Below are 26,219 nucleotides of genomic sequence, written 5' to 3'. Positions count from 1 at the left end.
AAAAAGAACATTATTTTTTCAGTACTGATAAACAAATGTGCACTATTTAAAAATCTTTATATTTTCTGATTAGCATGTTAAGATACATAAGACACATTAGACAAACACTTCATAAAGTCCTTTATTAAAGCAATTTCCTTTTTTTAATAAAATGCGCTAATCACCAGGAAAAAGTCATTAAAAAGATAATTTTGTGCATAAATATAATTTTTGCTGTACAGATTTTGCAAAGTAAGTGTTTGCATAGATTTCACAGTGCTCCTTTATTACTGTCTAAACCAGACTACCCTTTTTAAGTTCTTCAGTATTATCAGGAATGCTTTGGTTCATACTGAATATAGTAGATAGAACAATACAAATAAAACAATAATTGCATTTTATGACTTACTGGAATAACTAATCTTCAAGAGGAAAACAAATTTTGTTTACAAGCATAGATATATAAGCCTCACCCTTCTTATTCTGAAGAACGGAACAATCCTTTCAGAACTCTACAATGTCTTCCATGATGGCTTTTCTTTCATCTGCCAACTTTTCAGCTAGAAAAATTCTGAAATATATCTGCACCCTCAACCCAGTTCCGAAAACAGGATAGCCCTTTGTCTCTGATCTGTTTTCTTCCCTTGTCAGTAATGACTTCTCCAGTTTGTTTCACAATCACCAGTTTAGGAATTGCTGTTATGTTGTATTTCTTCTTCAGATCACTGAGGGGAAAAAATTAAAAATATAACACGCCATTAGGGAGCATTTTAAGAAAACTCCTTGTCTCTCATGAGGGGTACTCTGGCCAGGGTGCATGGAAGAGCAGAAGTGATGAGTGCCTGAGCTTCCTCAGAGCTTAAGGCAGAGCACTGGGTAGTATAGGGAGATGAACAAGGCTGCAGCTGGGAGTTTACCTGGCAAAATTTAGCTCAGGGAGTTCAGAGAATTGCAGCACCCTTCCTTTAACTGCTTTCACTGCTGCCTGCAGTCTCCACAGGAACAGAGACTGACTCTCAGAGACTATAAGGAGGTCCATGGAAGGAAAGTGTGACACACACTTCCACCTTGCTTTTACTAGCCAGAAACAGATGTCTTCTGTTACGTTTCTACTGGATAGGAGAAGGATCTCACTTAAATTAGCATGAGACATTTATTCCAGTACAAAGATGTTCAAGTGTCCCAATCCCATAGAGCTATTTCCTGTAATCTGCATTAAAGCATGATACATAATCTTTCGATGTAAACAGAAGAGATTGCAGAAATTTCTTAAACTCCCTCAGTGAAACAGGCTTTCTACATACAGCAATCGCAAGACTTGGAACAAGTTGTCCAAGAATGAAATTTCAACAACTCCCCTGTCCATCACACCCACAATAGCAGTCATTTATGTCAGGAAATAGAAAAATCCAGATAGATTACAAATAACTCCATCTTAAATAGCTTACTATTTTATAACAAAACATGGTCAAAATATGGTTAAAAAAATAAAAGAGCCATAGGAACAGTAATGCTTCATGAACAAAATGAGAATCTATTCAAGCAATTGATGACTAAGTAACCCAGGAAAATTAGTCAGAAAAGACTTCTGAAGGATGAAAATTTAATGGGATCAAACTTAAGATACATGTAAAATTTAAAAAATGGATTAATAATACTGAAAATAAATAAATAAATAAACAAAAAAAAAAATGGGAAGGAAAAACCTAGAGGACACAAAATATCCAAAGAGGAAAAAATACTTGCTGACATTGGCACATAATAAATAACAAGCGATGACTATTAATTATACACCACAGAGACAAAACTGTACAAATAGCAGGCTATCAGCCACATGAAGTAGTAAAACTTACCTCTTTATACAGGTAAGTTGAAAGAGATGAGTAAGATGCAAACAAAAGTAATACGCAAAAACACAGAGAACGCACAGGCAACAGAAATGGCATGATGGAAAACACTTCCCAGGAAAACAGTTTAACAGCTATGACAGTTTATTTGTTATAGGACAAAATGAAGAGGAGGAAAAAGAGCAAGGCATATAGATCTATCTTTATAGAAAGACATTATCTTCTATACAAGAAATTTGCCTCACTTGGAAGGGTGGTATTTCAATGCAAATGAAAAGTAAAATTCAGGACACAAATAAGCCAGAAAAAGCAATTTTGAGACTAAAACTAGCACTGACATCAACTTTTTGGCATGAATTTTATTAATTCACAACAGAGGTAATTAGAAAACAGTCAATGAGATCTAAGCTCATTAAACATCTCAATGGACATCAAATAAAATCAGAGTTAGCTGTTGAGAGTGCTGTTCAACAGGAGGAACCTCAAGCATTTCCAGGAACTCCAGAACCAGCTCACTGCCTCAGCTCTAATGGAGAAAGAAAAGCAGATAACGAATGTCTGAAGTTTCCCACCATGTTCATCAGGACACGGTAAGAATAAATTCTTTCCAAATACATGGCAACAGCAAAAATAACTACTTTAATTAACCCTAGATGTCCAAAGAAGAAAGGAAAACACTTGTTGAATATAAATAACGTGCAAATAGGTTTAGAGTGATGGTCATGAAGTGACCCTTATCAAACTAAGCTAAAAGGCAGGAAAACTACTACCTATCTCCTACCATGTCACACTATTCATAGGTCATCCTCAGCACATCTATTCATTGTACTAGGTGTTCACAGTAGAGAGCTATAAATGAAAAAATATAGATGCTAATGAATTTGTAATGTCCATTTTGGAAGGCAGCAGTTAAAGAAAATATCTTCTAGCATATCGTACTCACAAATGATATTCCACAGTTTAGCAGTAGGAATGCAAACCATGGTGACAGGCATGCTGGTATCTAACAGGAAAAGACAGAAACATAAAATCTACACATAAGATCCAAGTTGTGAAGTCTAAAAGAAAGCCTAGAAAAATGTAATCCTTTTTGAGGAAGGGGTCATGTGTTTCAGAAGGGCTACAAGAAACGGGTTAAGTGAACTACAATAGGTTAGCTAAAAGTTAACAACGTCCCCCAAACAAATATAATCTGTTGTATGGAAAATTACCCCAGTGCATCGCCTTTTATCAAAGTGAGCAGAAATTAAGCACCTTTAGAAGAACCTGAGGATAGAGACACAACAAGCAATAATGGAACTGCCTACTTCCAAAATATGAATAATACCACTCTCAAAACAAAACTTAAATACTAAATGGAAATGTAGTGCCTCAGCACTATCACTACAAGCAATAACATCTGCCGTGTGAGGTTCAAATCAAAGAATTTTGATTGACTAGGAAAAGAAAGAATTTGTAAACATTGTTAAAAAATACAAGACATTAATATATAGACATTCTCTATGATTTCCTGGAAGAGATGAGGAGTCTTTAAAATACAGAAAATAAGACTTAAGTGAAATACTGGCCCAGACAAGGCATTCCCGAAACATGTCTTTCCTTCTGTATTTTTCCTTAAGAGAAGAAAAATCAACAGGTGAAGGATACTGCTCTGCCATTACATCAGCTGAGCAATAATGCAGGAAATACTACAGCAGCAGCAATAATATGGTCTACCAACAGGTTTGCTTTCCCAGTGAATTCTGAAATAAAAGCAAGCAGCCAAGAATCCCCATAGACCTTTCTGAAGTCTGCTAAAATGGGAGAAAAAAAAATATTCCAAAGCAAGTTCATGTACAACCCATGTAAAAGACAATCACCTCATACTACTTGTATGACAAACAAGATGGGTGGAAGATGCATTTTACTGGTTCAGTGGACAACTTGAAATACCTAACACAATTGTAGCAGAGACAGGACAGCAGGAAACCCAAGATAATTTGCTATGAAGTCTGGAAACTTTGCTTTCTTAAGGGAATGCATATATAGCTTATCCACTCCAGCACAGCATCTTGTTTACACAGCTTCTGGGCTGAAGGTTGCTTGCATCAAGCCAGACTGAAACATGCACAAATTTTGCCTAATTACGTGTGCAACTTGTAAAATGAATGGACCTGAAGAAGGCTTAGGAACAGTTCTGCAGACAATGCTTCTTAGTCACTGTGTATGTGTGTACAGGTACTTACAAAAATGACTTTTTAAAACCTGTTAAGGATCCTATCCTGATCTCAAATCCTATGACTCACACGCACAAATTACATATGTGCCACAGGACTAATTCCAATGACAATTTATGAAATCATTAACTATAAATAGAAACATTACACATGCTACAAAGATGAACTCGATTCTCATAAAGTAAAATACAGTGATGTAACTCATGATATTCTTAAAAAGCAGTTCCCTAGCTATTCCCAGGTAAGTATAAAGGCAAACACAGTGTCTTACAGACTAGAAAAATCTAAGATCCAAACAGACAAAGCACAAGAGGAAGCTATAATAAAAGATAGCTATGGAAGACTGACCAAGCAGGGAACCTTTTAGTCAAATCCTTTGAGACATCAGGCCTTGGCTATGCAGGTTAGAACATGAGATGGCAACCTTCGTTTGCATATGAAATACCAAGAAGATTAATTTAAGATTGAGTCAAACTTCAAGTCATTGTAATTGTTACGTCTTTTGACTCTCATGAGAAGACAGGAAGAAAGTTTCTGAGAGCACAGATTTTATATTACTAGGTAGTACCGGCATTGGCTGGAATGGAGTTAATTTACTTCACAGAAGCTTGCATGGTGCTGTATTTCAGATTTGTTACCAAAATAGTGTTCATAAGACACCAATGTTTGAACTATTGCTGAACAGTGCTTACACAACACCAGGCCCTTTTTATATTTCTCATGCTGGCCCACCAGTAAGTAGGCTGGGGGGGCACAAGGAATTGGGAGGGGACACAGCTAGGACAGATGACCCCAACTGACCAAACGGATATTCCATACCATATGACACTGTGCTCAGCAATTAAAGCTGAAGAAAGGAGGAGGAAGGAACAATGTTTGGAGTTAAGGCATCTGTCTTTTAAAACAACTGTTACACCTTACGAAGCTCTGCTGCCCTGGAAATTGTGACAGATCTGCCTGATAATGGGAAGCAGTGAAAGAAATCCTCATCTTGCTTTGCTTGTGTGTTCACCTTTGCTTCATCTGTTAACCTGTCTTTATCTCAATCCACAAGTTTTCTCACTTTCAACCTTCAGATTCTCTTCCCCATCCCACTGGGGCAGGGAGTGACCCAATAGCCGTGTGAGGCTTAGCTGCATACCAGGGCTAACTCACAACACAGGCAAGTATTTTTATATAAGCATTTAAGATCCATACACAAGAGGGGTTTTGAGATGTAGACAACATAAGGCAAAATTAATATCATACCAGCAACATAAGTGGTATATTTTATGTACTTACATAATGTGATACCTGGCAATATTCGAATTTTAACAGCATTCACTTAGAAGTGAATTCACTTGAAAGCAATGGACACCTTGCTAGCCTGCTTCTAGCACTGTAGCCTGTAATACACAGCTGTACGTCTATTTTAGCTGTGAACTTTCTGCATTGTTAAGTGTTAGCCATATGAACAAGCACATCATATGGATGGGATTCAGTTTTAAAGTGTCTGTTAAAGAGTTTGAGATAACTGTCTAAAAAGACTAAGAACAGACAATAGCTCTTAACTGCTCAGATACTTCCACTCTTCTCCTTTTGCCTCTCTTTTTTAGCCCACTCCCCCCTATACATTCCTGTAGGTGCCAATCCACCTTCATACCTAAAGCTTCCTAATATAAAATGTAAGTATGGCCTTTTTATTTTCCTTTTTCAGGAATTCTAATTTTCACTTAGGTGTACAGGTCATGGACTCAGTAAATACCTGCCTATCTGCCAGCCTGAAAGAACTACTAGCATGTGCTAGGCACCCACAGAGAATAACACCTTTCACAATAGGGTTCAGTTGTCTTCGTGTATCATAATTAAAACATCTGTCCCCATTTACTAGCATTTGTTGTTGACATGTTCTGTTCTACTCCTGCTCTTCCTCTCTACTATTGCCTTTCTCCTCCTAGTGCTCACTTCCTACTAGATTGTCTTCACACACCCCTGCACAGATCAAATGCCTGTGCCTCAGGCAGCAAAAATCAACATTAAAGCTGCAAACAGTCAAGGCATCAGGAGCAGTACTTCCTGTTAGTCGTGCCACAGACTACATGTAGTAAAGGTGCAGTCCCACCTCAGAGAAACAGTCGGGACTGACAGCATGGAAGAGCCTTGAGATTCTGCTCCGAATTCAGTATTTTCCTTCTCTGCAGGTATGTGCAAGGCATCACACTTCATACACTACAAGTATGAATGCAGGCTATTTCTTAACAAGACAGAATTCATACCCAAGAAACTCCATGCTTCCATTTGTGAAATAAGAGCCATACCCAAGTCCCAAAAATCAAGCAGGAAGGGAAGAAGACCAGCCTGGCTAAATAGAGAGCTTTGGCTGGAGCTCAGGAACAAAAAGAAGGTTTATGATCTTTGGAAAAAGGGCCTGGTAGGCAAGGAGAAATACCAGGAAGCAGTGAAGATATGTAGGGGGAAAATTAGAAGGGCCAAGGCTCAAGCTGAACTCATCTTGGCCACTACAGTTAAGAACAACAAAAAGGGTTTTTTCCAGTACGTAAACAGAAAAAGGAAGATTAGGGATAATGTGGGCCCACTGAGGAATGAGATGGGCACCCTAGTGGTGGAAGATACGGAGAAGGCAGAGTTGCTGAATGCCTTCTTTTCTTCAATCTTCACTGCTAAGGCTGCCCCTCATGAACCTCTGGCCTTGGAGGCCAGGGGGAGGGTATGGAGAGAGGAAGTTTTTCCTCCAGTAGAGGAGGACCAGGTTCGGGACCACTTGGCCAAACTGGACATTCATAAGTCCATGGGCCCAGATGGGATGCACCCACGAGTGCTGAGAGAGCTGGCAGAAGTTATCGCTGGGCCACTCTCTATCATATTTGAAAAGTCATGGAGAACAGGAGAGGTGCCAGAAGACTGGAGGAAGGCCAACATCACTCCAGTCTTCAAAAAGGGCAAGAAGGAGGACCCTGGGAACTACAGACCAGTTAGTCTCACCTCCGTCCCTGGGAAGGTAATGGAGAGACTCATTCTAGATGTCATCTCCAAACAAGTTGAAGAGCAGGGGGTTATTGGAAGTGGGCAACATGGGTTTACCAAGGGTAAATCATGCTTGACCAATCTGATAGCTTTCTATGATGCCATAACTGGTTGGCTGGATGAGGGGAGGGCAGCAGATATCATCTACCTTGACTTCAGCAAGGCTTTTGACACTGTCTCCCATAACATCCTCATTGGGAAACTAAGGAAGTGTGGGCTGGATGAGGGGACAGTGAGGTGGATTGAGAACTGGCTGTGTGACAGGACCCAAAGGGTAATGGTTAATGGAACAGGCTCAAGCTGGAGGCCTGTAACCAGTGGTGTCCCCCAGGGGTCAATACTTGGTCCAGTCCTGTTCAACATATTCATCAGTGACCTGGACGAGGGGACAGAGTGTATCCTCAGCAAGTATGGTGATGATACCAAGTTGGGTGGGGTGGCTGACACCCCGGAGGGCCGTGCTGCCATCCAGAGAGACCTGGACAGGCTGGAGAGCTGGGCAAGGAAGAACCTCATGAGGTACAACAAGGAAAAGTGTAAGGTGCTACACCTGGGCAAGAAGAATGTCAGGCACCAATACAGGTTAGGCGTGGACCTGCTGGAGCCAAGCTCCGAAGAGAAAGATCTGGGAGTCCTGGTAGACAGCAAAATGACAATGAGCAAGCAATGTGCTCTTGTGGTCAGGAAGGCCAACAGAATCCTGGGCTGCATAGGGAAGAGTGTGGCTAGTAGGTCGAGGGAAGTCATTCTCCCCCTCTACTCTGCACTGGTGAGGCCACAACTGGAGTATTGCATCCAGTTCTGGGCTCCCCAATTCAAGAGGGATAGGGAACTACTGGAAAGAGTCCAGCGAAGGGCAACAAAGATGATTAAGGGATTGGAGCATCTCCCGTATGAGGAAAGGCTAAGAGAGCTGGGACTCTTTAGTCTGGAGAAGAGAAGGCTGAGGGGAGACCTTATTAACGCCTATAAGTATCTCAAGGGTGGGTTGAAGGAGGAGGGAGCCAGACTCTTTTCAGTGGTTCCCAGTGACAGGACAAGGGGCAAGGGGCACAAGTTGGAACATAGGAGGTTCCACTCGAATATGAGGAAGAATTTCTTCACGGTGAGGGTGACAGAGCCCTGGAACAGGCTGCTCAGGGAGGTTGTGGAGTCCCCTTCTTTGGAGATTTTCAAGACCCGCCTGGATGCAGTCCTGAGTAGCATTGTCTAAGCAATCCTGCTTCAGCAGGGGAGTTGGACTAGATGATCTATGTGGTCCCTTCCAACTCTAAAAAAAATTCAGTGAAATTCAGTGAAATTCAGTGAAATGTATTTTAGGTGGTAAATTTAAAATTGGCTCTATTGTGCCTAGAAAAGACTTCAGTCTATGCTGCAATTATGTGTCTTAAACACTGAAGTCATCAGCTAGAGTATTTTACCTTCACTGAAGATACTGAAATGCCTTCTTTACACAGTCCACAAAAGAGCAGCCAGAGTTATTTACAATGGAACTTTAAAAATATTAATGAATAAAAATGTTAATAAATGTGAATGTTAATAAATATTAATAATCAAATTAATAATTTATGTTAGTCAGTTTTAAAGTTACATTCTTAGGTAGAAGTAGTTCCTAGCCAGAATTGCAGCGTGGTTTAGTGAACACACATCTGTCTGTTCTAAGTCTACAATGATTCACCAGTATCCCTGAAGCCAAACTACCCATTAATCCAACCTAAGCACCTCGAACATCCCACACAGCCCTTTATTGTTGTATGCAAGAAACATAACTTCAAAAACTGCCTTTTCATGTCCCTCTGCACTTTGTTCTTCACTTAGCCCTTCAAACGCTATGGTCTCACAGCTATCCGTGACAGGACAAGCTATGTTTCTCTACAGGATGCTGAAGGGCATTATGGGCCGCCACAGAAAAGCCAATTAAACTATCTCTGTAACTCCATTCCACATGACTTGAGCAAAAGCAGTGACAGAAATAGACCCCTAATCCACAGAGGCTGAAGCTGTAAGTGCATTCCCATGGTCTATGCCAAACAGCTTGCCGAGTGCAGTAAATTCAGTGCTACATTTCTATCAGGAAATATGCCTGGATTCTATCAGAATCAGTAGTTACGAAAGGAGAACAGCATTGCTATTTCAACCTATTTTTAAGTGAATGAAAACCTTTTTAGAAAGGTTTAACATTAATTGGCTGCTGACATCCAGGAATGAGGCAAAGAACCATGAAATAGTTCCTGGCTTCTGGTTGTTTGCTGCTGAGGTTGTCAAAATGCACTGACAAAACAAGATTAGTAAACCTGCTCCACATTGAGTAAGTAGCTAGGGTGTTACCCAGCTCTATCCCGGGGTAGTACACAGGGATGGCTCTAGAGTTAAATGAAACTAGATGTTACTAGAAGCATGAGAAGACAGTTCTTTGTTAGAACAACAAATCTTCTGAGTTTAATTACCCAGTCCATATTTAAAAGTAACAAGTCCTTGACCTTGATGACATCTGTATCAATAGTCTCCATAACCTACTTATACATTATTTAAAGGGGAAAAAAACCTACCCTTTAATAGTACACGCATTTATAGTCTCCAGCTATAGGCATTTCAGTGGCCCTAAACATCTTAACTGTGCCCTCATAATCGCAATCCATATTTCTTGATATGAGCTAAATCATATTTCTGACAGTGATCCAAAATCAGTCTGCACCCTTGACTCAGGTCATCAAAACAGCTCCTGGTATTATCCTTCACGCTGTTACTTACACATGGTCATGTCCTTTCCCTTGATTGTTTTGCTGAGCAGGCTGCCTATGGGAATGCCCGTTTATAAAACTATCAGCACAAGAATTTCACATCCCAATTACCACGTGCATTTGCCACAGCTAAACTTGAGCTGTTACTACATTTCTTTTCCACCTACTTTACCTCTATCTGTTTGAAATTCTTCATAGTTTGCTCTGCTCTCCCCTAAATTGTTCATCTATGAGTTTTGATCCTTCTTCATTTGCCTTTTTTCCAGAGCATTAATAAGCTACCCAGCACAACTTTAAGTACTGCAGTGCTGAAAAACAATCATTTGATCCTCGGTTGCTATAAGTTTGTTTTTGATTTGCTACTCATGTCATGTTGTTAATACACGGGGTCTTTATCAACCCTTCTTCAAAGACCTTTTAAATCCTAAATTAAGTACACAAAACTAGTTCTCCGCCATCGCTTTCTTACAGGCTAAAACCAGATTACTTCTCTGAAGAAAGTAAGCTGTTAGTTGAATGTTAGTGTTACACCTCCGTGAGAGCACAGGGAGAGTCAGCCAGCAGCAGCCACTGCTCAAAGGACAGGGCAGAGGCAGGACTAGGCTGGCCGGATGCTGAGCCCTTCACCTCAGGAAAGACGCTGCAAACTGTGTTTCGGCCTGTTCAACGGAAAGGGAAGAAGCGGATCAAGAGGGCTGGTGGCGGTCCCGAGAAGTTTTTGTATCAGACTTCGGTGTTATGTTATACTGCCGGCTAAAGCATCCACACCTCCTGCCCCCTGCCCCGCGCTGTACCAGCAGAGACACCAGCGGCCACCCCACAGGCCGTGGCCTGCCAGGCACGGGAGAAGGCCCGGACAGGCTGCGGTTCGCCGCCGGCGGTACTCACTGCTTATAGGGGTCGTGGAAGGGCAGGGCCAGCCAGTCCCCGTGCATGGCGTGCATGTAGCCCGCCATCTCCTCGGCGCTATGGTCGGAAGAGATGAAGACGACCTCGAAGGGGGCGGGGGGCTGAGTCTTCTCCAGCAGCTCTGTGTAGAAGTCGCAGAGAACGGGGGTGAAGTCGCGGCACGGCGAGCACCAGCCGGCGGAGAAGTACAAGCCCACGACCTTGTTCTGCAAGGCGTCCTCGGGGTCCACGCTGCGTCCGTCCTTGCTGACCAGCATCCGCCCGCTGAACACATCCACCATGCTGCCACCAGCAGCCCCCCGGGGCGCGCAGCAGAGCCGAGGGCGGCACCGGGGGCTGCAAGCCCAGGCGACCCCTCCACGCTGGGACCGACCTGCCTTCCTCGCGCCACACCACTCGATCCACCCGACGAAACAACTCTAGCACAGCCCCCAAACCCCCCAGTCGCACAACACTCCCAGCTTATACCCACCCCCACCTCCCGGGTCCGCCCACCGCTGACTGACAGGCTGCTCGCCAATGGCCGCGGCCCTACCCCGCCCCTGCCGGAGCAGGAGGGTAACTGCCCCAACGGGCGGGGGATAACGGCCCCAACAGCCGCGGCAGAGCCAGGCGGGTAGGTGTTCTTCCTCTTGTTCCTCTGAATGCCTAAACGGCCTTCGTGAGAACGCAAATACCTTTCGAGACTTACTAAGCTCACTGAAGATACCGAGCTTTTAAGAAATTTAAGCAGTAACCACCAGCACGCCAACGCCAGACCTCTTCAGCTTGTCACGGACTTTACTTTCTCTCCCTTGGAGATCTCACAACACTTGGTCAGCTTCAGCACTGGGCTGACTTTATCTTTTTGTGGAACATACAGTACTGAATTTTTTTCTAGCATGGAAAATCACCTGATTTCTGCTTATAAAACAGGCTATCCTCTGTCCAAGCAGAGGAGGAATTCTCATTTTATTCCAGTGCACTTCATGTGTTTTTTTTCCAGCTAATACCGAGTTAGAAATTAATAAAAATAGCATTGTAAATAGTATTGTGTTACAAATATGCAGTCTCTTTTCTGCCTAAAGCAACCTGCAAAAAGGAAATGAAAGATGATTTGCCTGTTGGAGACTTAAATTACAGTTTAATTAAAAGGTCATGCTAGGGTGATAATGACACCTCGTACATGGTCTCATTTTTATTAATTGCACAATATTCAATTAAAAGATAATTTATCTTAAACAAAAAATTATCAATATCCCCAAAACAAATTCTAATATTTATACTGCATACTTCAAGCGTCTAATCATGGAGGTCCCAAAGAAAATATTTCACATTAAAGCTGTGCGTCCAAATGCATTCTAGGTTTTTGCTGTTTGGTTGGTCTTTTTTAAGCTGCAGCCCTTCAAAAATCTGTCAATTTTACTTTTGGAAAAGACAGTGTCGTGACAAGTATATATCATGCATGAATCAAATACTGAACACTAGCATGTAACTAAAGTTAATCATGGCGAGTGCTTGGTTAGGTAAATTGCAACTAGGTTCATTGTGAAATTAAGTCCAATTTCTACATCTGACCATCTACTGACAATATAGCATGCACAGTAAGAACTACAATACTTGACATCAAAAATTAAAATTTAACTTTGTATAGGAAAAAACTAGATGGTTTCCTCACATACACATACCTCTCCTTTTTGAAATGTCTTTTTCTTCCATTGAGGTGACCCAAAATTTTTGGTTATCTGCTACCACTTTCCTTCCTGAGTGAAAGAAACAAGGTATCGTTTTAAAAGTCGGACCACTTAAGAGAAAGCCCAAAGAAGCACAACAGAAGTAACACAGCAGTGGGTTTGTTTTTCAGTAGCCTTCATCAAAAGTAACCACCTGGCTGTAGGATCAGTTTAATTTGGGAGATTCCTTCTCCTGCCCTTTCTCTTACCCCTTTTTCCTTTTATTATGCAAATATACTGCTAATTAAATCACTGCTTGCTTCTTGTGCAAAAGCTCACACATCTTTTAAAAAGCATAAGAGTTCAGCCATTATTATTTTCTGAGATTTTTTCACATACAAATGAATCTTTACGAATGAGACCTTTTAATTGATGTCCTAGTATACCTATTGCAATTACTATTCTGCTATTTTATTGGGGGAAAAAAATTGCTTAGGTGTTTGGAAAGCGGGTTTTATTCAAATATTTCTCCATGTTCATGGACCGTTGAGCTGTGTTGTTTTTCAAATCCAAGAATCTGCTTCCAGCACAGAAGTGACATTTTAATTAAATGTCACTTAAATGTCACTTAAATTGACATTTTATTAAAACAACATAATCCTTCCATCTCACACATCTCTCATCAATCCTTTCTCCAAGTTTTGAATGTTGTTTTGTGCTATCACCCCCTTCAGACTTCCACCTGATATCAGAATTGGAAGACAAAAGGAGCTGTGAAAGATTGCCTGCTCTTAGAATAGCACAGAAGTTTAGCTCACCTAAGCCTTTGATTTGCCCTACCATCTGCCTTTGTGAGATCACTTGTGAAACAGGATAGAGACAGTGCCTTGGGAGCCACAGAAAAATGGATAAAACTTTCCATTGAAGTTCAGGCTACCGTAGATACATTACTGATATTCCTACCAATTTCTCCTTCAAGCAGTGAAAACATTTTCTCAGATATTATGAACTGAAGCAGTGACCTAGGGAACTTGCAGCCACCCCACCTCTAAACTTAGAAAGCTGGTTAGCCAGATATGGTACAATTCCATGAGAAAAGGACATATTGAGATAGTCATTGAGGCCTTTGGCCACACAGGGAAAAGTTCCCAGCTACCTACAACTCCACGTGGAGAAAGAGCTGGATGTACAAGGTGCACAAGGTTTGAGCTTACAGTTGTCTGTACTAAGCTGATTGACAAACATAACCAGCAAAGAAGTGAGTCCAAGTTGACAGGGAGCATATCACAGAATCACAGAATCACAGAATCACAGAATCTTAGAGGTTGGAAGGGACCTTTGAGATCATCGAGTCCAACCACATTAAAAAAAAAAAAAAAAAAAACCACACACAAACAAACAAAAAAACACAACACACAAAACCAAACAAACAACAACCCCCCCCCCCCAAAAAAAAAAAAAAAAGCACCCACCAACTAAACCCCACACCCACAACCTCACACACAACACCCCACCACAAACCAACAATCCCAGGCACTAGAGCATGCCCTGAAGAGCCACGTCTACACGTTTCTTAAATACCTCCAGGGATGGCGACTCCACCACCTCCCTGGGCAGGCTGTTCCAGTGCTTGACCACTCTTTCAGTAAAGTAATTCTTCCTAATATCTAATCTAAACCTCCCTTGCCGCAGCTTCATACCATTTCCTCTGGTCCTGTCGTTATTCCCTTGGGAGAAGAGGCCAACCCCCGCCTCTCTACAGTTTCCTTTCAGGTAGTTGTAGAGGGCAATGAGGTCTCCCCTCAGCCTCCTCTTCTCCAAACTAAACATGCCCAGTTCCCTCAGCCTCTCCTCATATGACTTGTTCTCCAGACCCCTCACCAGCTTGGTGGCTCTCCTCTGGACATGCTCCAGCACTTCAATGTCTTTCCTGTAGTGAGGGGCCCAAAACTGAACACAGTACTCGAGGTGAGGCCTCACCAGTGCCGAGTACAGAGGCACGATCACTTCCCTGCTCCTGCTCACCACGCTATTCCTGATACAAGCCAGGATGCCGTTGGCCTTCTTGGTCACCTGGGCACACTGCTGGCTCATGTTAAGCCGGCTGTCCACTAACACTCCCAGGTCCTTTTCTGCCGGGCAGCTTTCCAGCCACTCTTCCCCAAGCCTGTAGCGTTGCTTGGGGTTGTTGTGGCCGAAATGCAGAACCCGGCACTTGGCCTTATTAAACCTCATCCCATTGGCCTTGGCCCATTGGTCCAATCTGTCCAGGTCCCTCTGTAGAGCCTTCCGACCCTCAAGCAGATCAACACTCCCACCTAGCTTGGTGTCATCCGCAAACTTACTGAGGGTGCACTCAATCCCCTTATCTAGATCATCAATGAAGATATTGAACAAAACTGGCCCCAAAACTGAGCCCTGAGGGACACCACTGATGACCGGCCGCCAACCAGATTTTGCTCCATTAATCACAACTCGCTGGGCACAGCCATCCAGCCAGTTTCTTATCCAGCGGAGGGTACACTTGTCTATGCCATGATTCTCCAGTTTCTCCAGGAGAATGCCGTGAGGGACGGTGTCGAAGGCCTTACCAAAGTCCAGGTAGACAACATCCACAGCCTTTCCCTCATCGAGAAAGCGGGTCACATGGTCATAGAAAGAGATCAAGTTGGTCAGGCAGGACCTCCCTCTCATAAACCCATGCTGGCTGGCCCTGATCCCTTGGCTGCCCTGCACGTGCCTTGAGAGCTCACTCAGGATGATCCTCTCCATGATCTTTCCCAGTACTGAGGTCAGGCTGACAGGCCTGTAGTTTCCAGGATCCTCCTTCCAGCCCTTCTTGTAGATGGGCGTCACATTGGCCACCCTCCAGTCATCTGGCACCTCTCCTGTTGACCAGGATTGTTGATAAATAATGGAGAGAGGCTTGGTGAGCTCTCTTGCCAGCTCCCTGAGAACCTTTGGGTGAATGCCATCCGGCCCCATAGACTTATGCGTGTCCAGGTACATAAGCAAATCATTAACTACTTCCTCCTGGATTACAGGGGAGTTGTTCTGTTCTCCATTCTTATCTTCCAGCCCAAGAAGCTGAACACCCTGTAACCAGTACAATGCTTCACTGCTTCCTATATGTGTAACTTGGTGAAAGCCTGTCTGCATGTGAAACAATTGCCATTTTTTACTTCTGGTAATTCCTGTAGCTGGTAAAAGGCATGATCTCATATATGAGAAGATAACTGTACTACCTTCTGTTAATTGTTTTCATTTGGGTACATTTCCGCCTTGCCTAAGCAGGGATAAAACAGAAGACAGGATGAAAGTTTAAAATGCGCCCGGAAGACTGTATGGCTTGAGCCACACCCCATCTGTACAGAAGACAGGCACATGCAAACATACCAGCTTACAAAGAAAATTATAAATAATTGGCTGATGTGCTCCAGATCATAAATCTCAATGATAGTGATATTAAAGTTCTTGAAACTGTTTAAGAAATTGCTACTAAACATGAGAAACCAGATAGATTTTTGGGGGGAGCTTAAGGTGATGAACTCTGTCAGGACACCACAGATTTACTGAAAATGCTGCATACCACAGAAAATCTTAACTTGCACCTGCCTTTGATTTGACTACAAAGACAGTTCTCAGTGACACTAGTATAGACCGATAAAAAAAGTTTCACTTTATGATTTATACCAAGGAGGCTAGAGCCAATTTTGGCTACACATATTTTCTAGGACTATTCTCATTAGAGGTGTTAGCACTGTTGTGATTTATTCCATTCCCTAATCTCTAGTTGGACTGATAATAATGGAGCTTTTTATTCAGAAACTGTGGTCCTTTCTCAAGGGAGGATATTAGCTCTGAGATGACACTATCGAAAGCTTGTAAACAATGCTCATCCAGTGGAAGCCTCTGGGGAATTCCAGGGTAAAATAACTGAGATATAAACTTGCCACCACAAAATATTTAATTTCTAATTTTGCTAGAAAACAAGATTTTTATTATTTAATTTACTATATTATTTTAATGTACCAGTATTTAATTCTGTCTTTTAATCTAAAAGCAACATTTTCAGTTTATTTGTGCTCACAAGGGATCCTATTTCCCTCATGTTTTGCTTCAGTTAACATTGAAGTTAATCAGATATCTGGGTTTTGACAAGCAAATGAGAATTTAAAAACTACATTAAGAGCTTGCATCAATAAAGTCATGTTTTCAATGATACAAGGCAGCATGCTGAGAAAGAGACATAGAAGAAATGAAATGGAAGTAAAAAATGTTCAAACTTTCTAACTCTTGTATAATATAATATACAATCAAGGCAGTGTAATTCTATACACCTCTGGTGGCAGAGCTAATGTCTCTATTAACTCTATAAAGTTAAACTAGGAGAAGGTTCTGAAAGCCTGTCCACGTCTTTAAAGAACATACCCTTCACTCTCTCCTCCATAGACCTTTTCCATAGGTGGCACTGTTCTGAGTAGTAGAGAATTTGATCCAATAAGCATTTGCATAAGCAATCTCTTATAACTTGAGGTATATGCATGATTCTTAAGTGGTCCATAGGAAATGCATATCTGTATAACACAATTGCATTGGCAAGTCATACATGCATCCAGCGAAGCCAAAAGGCAAAAGCTGTCTAAATTTACTCAAAGGAGAATATTACCTGGGTGAGGGCTTGTTGTGCCTGTGTTCAATTTGACCAGTAGCACATCATGTACTTAATTATACTTATTAATTAAAAAATAGAAGTAACAAACCTAGTAAAGATAAACTTTATCTAAGGTCTCTTCCAACCCAAACCATTCTATGATTCTGTGATTCTTAGTCTCAACCCAATACATTAACCAATGAGCTGTGAAGAGAGTAGTGCACAAAGAAATACCGAGCTAAAAAAATTTCAATTTTAGCGTACACAATCTGCAAACTAAAATAGTTATTGGAGATTCATAGCCCTCCTTAGAGCTGCCACATTTGGTACACTGTTCCCTCAGCTGGGATCAGGAAACCCAAATATTTGGGTCTTTATTCCATAGTCAGCTGTAATACAAATACTTTGTAAATGACCCTGCGTAACTGTTCTTGGATCTACTTCCCCTATTTAACCTCCAAACACAAATGAAAGAACATTATTTTTTTTTCAAGTAGATATACAAATCAAATAAGTAGTACATAGGCTCTTTAAGTTACATTTTTATTACTAATATTCAAACTGTCTATGCTTAACAACAGAAATGTTAAGCTGTACAGGAACACCAAATGTTCCCTTACAGCAAATGTTAGCTGTAAGGGAATCTTGCTTTTCCTGGATAAAAGAGATACTGGGACGTATCTTATCATTCTTACCATGAATTGATCCAGCATCAGGTCAGGATTGAATAAGAGCTCTAACAGGTAGCAGTTAAGAAAAAGCATTCACCATGGAAGATACTGTTTAGGTAAGGAGTATCCCCCTTCTTTTTGAAGCAACAGATTGTTACAAATAACAGGTTGTAATTATTATAGATAACAATTGTTATACTAACATTTGGAAAATACCTCCAGGTCCCAGTTTAATATGCATTCTCGGCATGAATAAATAACAGCACACACAGCAAGGAGGAAAGAATGCCATTAGAAAGACTTAAATTAGCTGGATTCAAGAGATTGCAAGGAATACTTTTTCTTGTAATCAGGAAACACTCAAACCTATTAATAGATTCTAACTAAGCAATAAATCAATTGCAAAAAGTGCAACAACTAGGGCTACATTCTTTGTATTGTTCCCTGGATTCAAACTTATAGCAGTGCTGACCTTTGGGAAAATAGCACAGGCATACGAATTTCTCTTTGTAACATGAAAAGCCTGATTTAGCCATCCTTTGCGTTTAACTTTATCCTGGCTAGTGTGTATAAAATTGCCAAATAAGGTTAGATAGTCTAAATACCAGTGCTGTAACATTTCTGACTTCTGAACAGGTACAACAGGGAAGCAGTTCAGAGTTGTCTAATACAGCAGCAGCAGCATGGCAATAAGGAACAGTATTTTTGCCTGCAGGAGTGGAAAAATGATGAAAGAAGACTCTGCTCAAGTTCACTTGACTTCAGACACACTTTCTTCTTCACTCTTTAGCCTTTTGGCAGTTTAGAGTAATTGAGTCGACTTTTTATGTGATGAAACCTCTGACTAGGTGCATTCCTTTCAGGGTTAGAATCATCCAACATTAGATCCTGCATTTCTGTGCTTTATGAGAAGTGTAAGGCTGTGTGAGACTTCATTTAGAATCCAGCTTAGTCCTCTACAGTGACCAGCAACCACCATCTAATCCTATTCATTCCCAGAACTTTTGATGGAAGAAGGAGACCTGGTTGTCACAAGGACTCTGCCTCAAGGAGGAATTTGAGAGTTTTGGGTGGTAGTTTCAGTTGCTTTAAGTAATTTGCCAGGCACATAAAAAAGTAAACAGCCTCTGCTACATAAACACATCCTCTTCTGGCGAAAAAAAAAGATGTATGCCTTTCTTCATTACCAATTAAAGGAAGAGGTGCTGGGGGAGGAAAAGTCAAGCCGCTGTTATGTGTTAAAGGGCTGAAAGCTAGAATATTTTTCTGCAAATAAGCAAGCTGCCAATATAGCTATGTTGCAGCAGCTAGTAGAAGCTCGTAGTAGAAGTTTTGGCAGAGCACATTGACCACACTGTAGTCACTTGTCTCAGGGGTTTGCGACTAGCGTCCAGAGAGATTTTTCTGCCTAGCATGCTCATTTTCATAAGAAAGCTCTGGTTTTGCTATTTGCATAAAGGGAACACTCTTTTAAGGCTGGGATTCTCTATACTTTGTATCGCACGTGCTTTATCTAATCACTATAAAATCCCAAAGACCTTCCCCTTGCACAGTCATACCCAGAATACATAACATCCTCATGCTTTCAAATTTAAAAACCATTAGAAATAGAGAAATTATTAGGAGCTAAGTCAGGTAAAACATGGTATGCTTTAGCACCGAGAAAGTACATCACCAGAAAACTGGCCATAGGTTGAAAGCTCCACTGCAAGAAGAAAAAGCCTAAGAAAAGACCTGTTCCTTTGGTTGAATATGGGTAAAGAAAACAGTGTCTATATTGTAGAGCTCTAATATGACATTTAGCTTGGGAGAACGAAACGTGTTAAAGACTCAGGTGTCACCTGCTAGTCTCTCTGCCTCATGAACTTTGATTTTCATATAATCACATCCTTTTCAGCTACATACAAAATTATCCTAGCCAAGGGGAAAAAAAGTCAAACACAAGATTGTTGAGTAGAATAAATACTTTTTCTGTTGTGATGGGTTAACTTTGCCTGGCTGCCAGATGCCCACCCAGCTGCTCTCTCAGTCCCCCTCCTCAACAGAACAGGGACAGAAAGTATGATGAGAAAGTTCATCAGTTGAGATAAAGGAAGAGAGGTTGCTTACCAATTACCATCATAGACAAGAAGACTCAACCTGGGGAAAAATTAATATATTGCCAATTCAACATAGAGTAGCATAGTAACAAAAAAAGACAAAACCAAAACCACCTTCTTCCCCCCCCCGCCTCTTCTTCCCAGGCTCAACTTCACTCCTGAATCTTCTACTTCCTCCACCCATCCCTGAGTGGTGCAGGGAGCTGGGCAATAGGAGTTGTGGTCAGTTCATAACAATCCATCTCTGCTGCTTCTTCCTCCTCACACCTCTCTCCTGCTCCAGCATGAGGTCTCTTCCATGGAATACAGTTCTTCATTAACTACTCCAGTGTGGATCATTTCCATGGGCTGCGGCCCTTCAAGAATAGACTGCTACAGCATATGTCCCCTGTGGGCTGCAGTTCCTGCCTGAGAACATGCTCTAGCATGGGCTCCTTTCCACAGGCCACAGTTCCTGCTAGGAATCCTTTCTCTTCGAAGATTTCTAGAGGTCCCACTCACTTGGCTGATGGGCTCAGGCATGTCCTTGATGGGTTCATTGAGACTGGCTGTGTTCAACAGACGGGCAGCTGCTGGCCTCTTCTCATAGAGGGCACCCCTACAGTCTCCCTGCTTCCAATGCCTTGCCATATACACACAATACAGCTATTTTAAATTCTTGCATTCCAAGAATAGCTTCATCCTAAAACTTGTTCCATGGCTGAAACAATTCAGAGGAAGAATTATTTGAATTCAATCATCTTTATCTTCTTCATATTCAAGAAATAAGAAGGCTGATAATTGAAAACTGGCTGTTCTAGGGATGGTTCTGGGGCCATAGGAACAGATTACTGCAAATGGGATGTGGTGAAGAAGCAGAAAGTCGTGTAAGAAAAATTACAATATTGTTTTTGCAGAGCAACATTTTGGCTAGTTTTTACAGAACAGTCTGATCAGCTTGCAATGATGTAGTTAGACAATTATTAACAAAACAAAGGCTTCCCAGGGACATGCAAGAATGCTCATCCCTGAGGCAAAGGAGAAATCAGTCTATGCCAGAATGCAGTCTGAGGGGAAGACGAATGTTTAAACTGGGACTGGCAAACTTGAGCAATATTACCAAAGAAGGGAATAAATAAATAAGTGAAGTAATTGATATAGGCGGAGTGATGGGGAGGAATAAACAGGAGCAGGAAAAATGTTAGTCTTAGGTGTCTCTGATAGGCTGTAAACTCTGGAGTACACAGCCAATGGGGAAACAGGGGAGGGAAATTTCAGCCAGGGAATAGGGAATAAAAACAAAACACACCAAAACCCGGTATGCCTGCTTTCGCTGGGTCACCCATTCTTGCAAGAATATTTAAATAAAATGTGCTTCGTATTGATCACTGCCTGAGCCGTTATTATTGGGCAAGGAGCATATCTCACAGTCGGGCCCAGGATGCAATGGCCTGGAAGTTCTACAGGTCATTTACTACCAGAAGAGCAAATGTCAGTATAGATACGGAGTTAAGTTTTAAAGAAGCCTCAGAGCATAAGTCTTCAATGTTCACAGTGAAAGCACACCCCATTCTGCATCTCTGATTGGCTGTGGCACAAATCCTTCCTGTGAAATGGACTTGAAAACAACTAACATACTTGCGACAGGACTCCCCCAGAACCAGAGCATCAAGACAGCCTTCCTTACTCACTGTTAATCACCTTGCTAAGAGCACGCTACATTATGAGACAAGACCAACTTTAATCTGGCCCAGTGATTAAAGGATTATTGCTTCAGAACTAAGCATTTACTATCCTTATAGCTATAAGGATCGCTATGGTAAAGAGCCTAGTAAAAAGTGGGTTTAGCTGCTACTCACTACTGTCCCAAAGGTCAATTCAGGATTTCAGTTAGAATCATAGAATGGTTAGAGTTGGAAGGGACCTTAAAGATCATCAAGTTCCAACCCCCCTGCCATGGGCAGGGACACCTCCACTAGAGCAGGTTGCTCAAAGCCCCATCCAGCCTGGCCTTAAACACTTCCAGGGATGGGGCATCCACAACTTCCCTGGGCAACCTGTTCCAGTGCTTCACCACCCATAGAGTAAAGAATTTCTTCCTAATATCTTCCAGATATTGGAAGGCTGCTATAAGGTCTCCCCAGAGCCTTCTCTTCTCCAGGCAGAACAGCCCCAGCTCTCTCAGCCTGTCTTCATAGGAGAGGTGCTCCGGCCCTCTGATCATCTTCATGGCCCTCTGCTGGACCCGTTCCAACAGGTCCATGTCCTTCCTGTGTTGAGGACTCCAAAGCTGGACACAGTACTCCAGGTGGGGTCTCACGAGCGCAGAGTAGAGGGGTAGAATCACCTCCCTCGACCTGCTGGCTATGCTTCTTTTGATGCAGCCCAGGATGCGGTTGGCTTTCTGGGCTGCCAGTGCACATTGCCGGCTCATGTGGAGCTTCTCATCCATCAACACCCCCAAGTCCTTCTCCTCAGGGCTGCTGTCTAGCAATTCTCCGCCTAACCTGTATTTGTGCCTGAGATTGCCATGTCCCAGGTGCAGGACCCTGCACTTGGCCTGGTTGAACTTCATGCAATTTGCACGGGCCCACCTCTCAAGCCTGTCCAGGTCCCTCTGGATGGCATCCCTTCCCTCCAGCGTGTCAACCGCACCACCAAGCTTGGTGTCATCGGCAAACTTGCTGCGGGTGCACTCTATCCCACTGTCCATGTCTCCGACAAAGATGCTGAACAGCACTGGTCCCAGTACTGACCCCTGAGGAATACCACTCGTCACTGGCCGCCAATTGGACATTGAACCATTGACCACAACCCTTTGAGTGCGGCCATTCAGCCAGTTCCTTATCCACTGAGTGGTCCATCCATCAAATCCATGACTTTCCAATTTTGAGACCAGGATGTCACGTGGGACAGTGTCAAACGCTTTGCATAAGTCCAGGTAGATGATGTCTGTTGCTCTGCCTTTGTCCACCAAGTCTGTGGCAGTACTGTAAAAGGCCACCAAATTTGTCAGGCATGACTTGCCCTTGGTGAAGCCATGTTGGCTGTCTCCAATCACCTCCTTATTTTCCATGTGCCTTAGCAGAGATTCCAGGAGGATCTGCTCCATGATCTTGCCAGGCACAGAGGTGAGGCTGAGTGGCCTATAGTTCCCTGGGTCTTCTTTTTTTCCTTTTTTGAATATCGGGGTTATGTTCCCCTTTCTCCAGTCAGCAGGAACTTCACCAGTTTGCCATGATTTCTCAAATATGATGGAAAGCGGCTTAGCAACTTCGTCTGCCAGCTCCCTCAGGACCCGTGGATGGATTTCACCAGGTCCCATGGACTTATGCACCCTCAGGTTCCTTAGGTGGTCTCGAACCTGATCTTTTCCTACTGTGGGCAGTTCTTTATTTGCAGAGCCCCTGGTTTTGCCTTCCGTGACTTCGGGAGTGTGGTTAGAGCCCTTGCCGGTGAATACTGAAGCAAAAAAGTTGTTCAGTAGCTCATCCTTATCCATATCCTGGGAGGCCAGGTCTCCCATTTCCTTCTGGAGAGAGCCCACAACTTCCCCAGTCTTACCTTTATCCCTGACATATCTACAGAAGTTTTTCTTATTGTTTTTCATGTCCCTGGCTTGATTTAGTTCTGCCTGGGCTTTCGCTTGCCTGATCTGGTTTCTGGCCACTCGGACAGTTTCTTTCTGCCCATTCTACCCGTCCCTGCTTCCACCCTCTATAGGCCTCCTTTTTGGTCCTGAGCTTGTCCAGCAGTTCCTTGTTCATCCATGCAGGCCTGCTGGCTATTTTGCCTGACGACTTCTTTTTTGGGATGCACCTCTCCTGAGCTTGGAGGAGCCGGTCCTTGAATGCCAACCAGCTTTCTTGGGCCCCTCTCCCCTCCTCCTCTGGAGGAGGAGGAAACTGGAGGAAAGACCCTCCAGTTCTTTCTCCCATGCTACTCTGCCAATCAGATCTCTCAGGAGACCACAGTCTGCTCTTCTGAAGTTCAGGGTAGCGAGCTTACTGCCCTGAGCTTCAGGCCAACTTAGTTGGCCATGTGACTTCACTCTGCTGCACCATTTTTCCTGGTGGTTACTCTGCACCTTTACCCTGCCAAGTATCCATTCAAGATTAATGACTAATCTCAGTAAGAAAAAGCAAAACAACACAAGCCAAAATATCTTGAAATTGCATTAGTTTGATCAGGTAGTTTACAGAAAAGCAGATATCTACAGAATTAAAATTTCTGTCTTCAGTAGCACCGTGCATACCTTGTTAATTGACTCAAGTGGACAAAGTCATCAGCATTACTTATTTTTGCAATCTAGAACTTAATGTTGAGCAGAAAAAAATGGTTTTATTCCATAGAGGAGTAAAAGCACAAAGCACCAAGTCAAATATGTTTTTCAAGGATGTGACAGCATGCATCACAGGTTTTCTGCAGTGAGATTTTTAGCACTCTTCAAGTATTTCCTTTCTTCCGCACTTGACTATAAAAGTCTCAAGCCATTCAGATCTCCCTTTTCACACTTTCAGATTATCTGTAAAAGTATGATTAGTAATAACTAGTAGTAATTTTAGGTAGTTGTAATTTTGTAATCTGCAAGTGTGTTATTTATTGAACTAAAATTTCAGAATTTGGAGCACATATGATATTAATTGGGGCCATTTTCTTGCACAATTTAATTATGTTTTAAATACGAGAATCTCCATGTGTTAAACCAAATTTGTGAAAGCCCAAATGCTATTAATTTTCTCCCATGTACACCGCTAGCCTAGTTATATCAAGTTAAAGACGAGGATAATGTTGTTTTGATTTACAGCATTAGAAAGTATTGCCCATCCTAGGCAATAATTAATCTTGATTTCCTTTTCTCCTCAGTAAAATACCTTGTGTTTATCATATATTATGACCATCCTCTTGGCTAGTCTTAATTTCACTCTTTTGGAATGACCTCTCATTTCCTCTCAGTTCATGATCAGTAGATACTAGGTCCATTTCCACTACCCCACCCACCCACCCCTGCCATGAGAAATTCTGAATAAAAGTGGATAGCTTTTCTACCTTACTTTTTCAGAAAACTGCATTTCTTTATTCTTTCTATCTGCCAGCTTCCAAGCAGACAATACACTGAGCCTCATTAAGAATAGAAGACAATTTTGTGTCAGGTAGAATGAATACCCTTTTAAGGTAGAAAATTGAGAATGAGTTAACAAAGCCAGAGATTAATGAGGATTTCCAGCAAGACAGTTTCAACCTTCCATAACGAAATGTGCGGTAATGTAGCAATAAGTTACTTTTAAAACTTGTTGCTATCCTTTTTACACTTTTGAGCATAACCTTTGAATCATTATAGACTTCTCTAGTGCTTCTGCTATTAAGTGTTGATTTATTTTGTTGTTTTAGCTTAAAAGATAATTTGGGTTTTAATTCAATAAATTCATGAGAGTTCAAATTAGACATCTGCTTCTCTAAGTTCAGTCCAGATCAATGGTGAGTATATACCACGTGTAGCTAGTTAGTGCAGCAGGACTAAAAATTATCAGCCCAAAATCCAGTTGAGTGGAATGTGTAAGGATCTTACCTTTCTCATACTTAAAGGACTAGCTGCCCTGTCACTGCACAATCTTCCATACAAATATAAGAAAAAAAAATCCCCAGCCCTCTCTCCTCCCAAAATAGTGGCTGTTACATGAAATCACTTTGATTAACAAGAATGTGCATTTACAGTAGCATAAAGTTGTGTTAATTATTTTAATTTATCAACAAAAATATCCCTCTCAAATGTCAGGTCTGAGCAGAACATTCTTAAGAAGTAACAAAAGAAGTTTGCTCAAATCAAAGTAAATGTGCAGATGTCCTTGTTCATTACCAAAATCAGCTCTGAACAGCTCAGTCTTTAGTGCAGAGACCTGAGGAACAAACTGACACCAAAATGCAACAAAGTGTTCAAAATGGACTTGTCAGCCTCCATTAAATACAAGTAAATTTAAGGACTAATTGGATGGGGAAGGGGGTAGCGGTGGAACCAGTGTCAAAGCATACAGGTTTTTTAACTGTCAGGCTACAAAACCATTTACACAAATTTTGTACAAGTGAAGATACGCAAACCATAACAAATTTCAGAAAAATAATTTGCAGAAATCTGTAATTAACATCCAAGTAGAACAGGAAAGTGTTAAGTAGACACCAGCTGACTTACACTGTTCAGACCCTGCTGCTTTCTGTTGTGGATACACTGCTGTATATTGTGCATATGAAGCTCTGCACACTAAATTTGGAAGAGAAATCAAGGAATGCACAAGGCAGTAAATTGTTAAAATGGGAAGAGCAGAGATTGAAAAAAAAATGCTTAGCGCCTGATAACTTTCCCAGGCTGCCAATCCAGAAATTAATTAAATTGGTAAGGTATTGTTGATATTGCCAAGAGAGTTAAGTGATGTAACATGCCAAGGCAGGAACT

General features: G+C 42.0%; 1 protein-coding gene across 1 annotated transcript; it reads right to left on the bottom strand.

Annotated features, from left to right (window-relative positions):
- Window positions 1–535: 535 nt before the first annotated feature.
- NXNL2 (nucleoredoxin like 2) lies at window positions 536–10,997 on the bottom strand. Its single transcript, XM_074166720.1, has 2 exons — window positions 10,696–10,997; window positions 536–704 (listed from the first exon to the last, which is right to left on the bottom strand). Exons 1-2 carry the CDS (start codon window positions 10,995–10,997, stop codon window positions 536–538), a joined length of 471 nt encoding a protein of 156 aa, XP_074022821.1.
- Between the last annotated feature and the right edge of the window lie 15,222 nt (window positions 10,998–26,219).

This window comes from Numenius arquata, chromosome Z (assembly GCF_964106895.1).
Source record: "Numenius arquata chromosome Z, bNumArq3.hap1.1, whole genome shotgun sequence".
In the NCBI taxonomy this organism is placed as follows: Eukaryota; Metazoa; Chordata; class Aves; order Charadriiformes; family Scolopacidae; genus Numenius; species Numenius arquata.
Note: the sequence above shows the minus strand (reverse complement) of the source record. Positions and strands in the feature narration are given on the sequence as shown.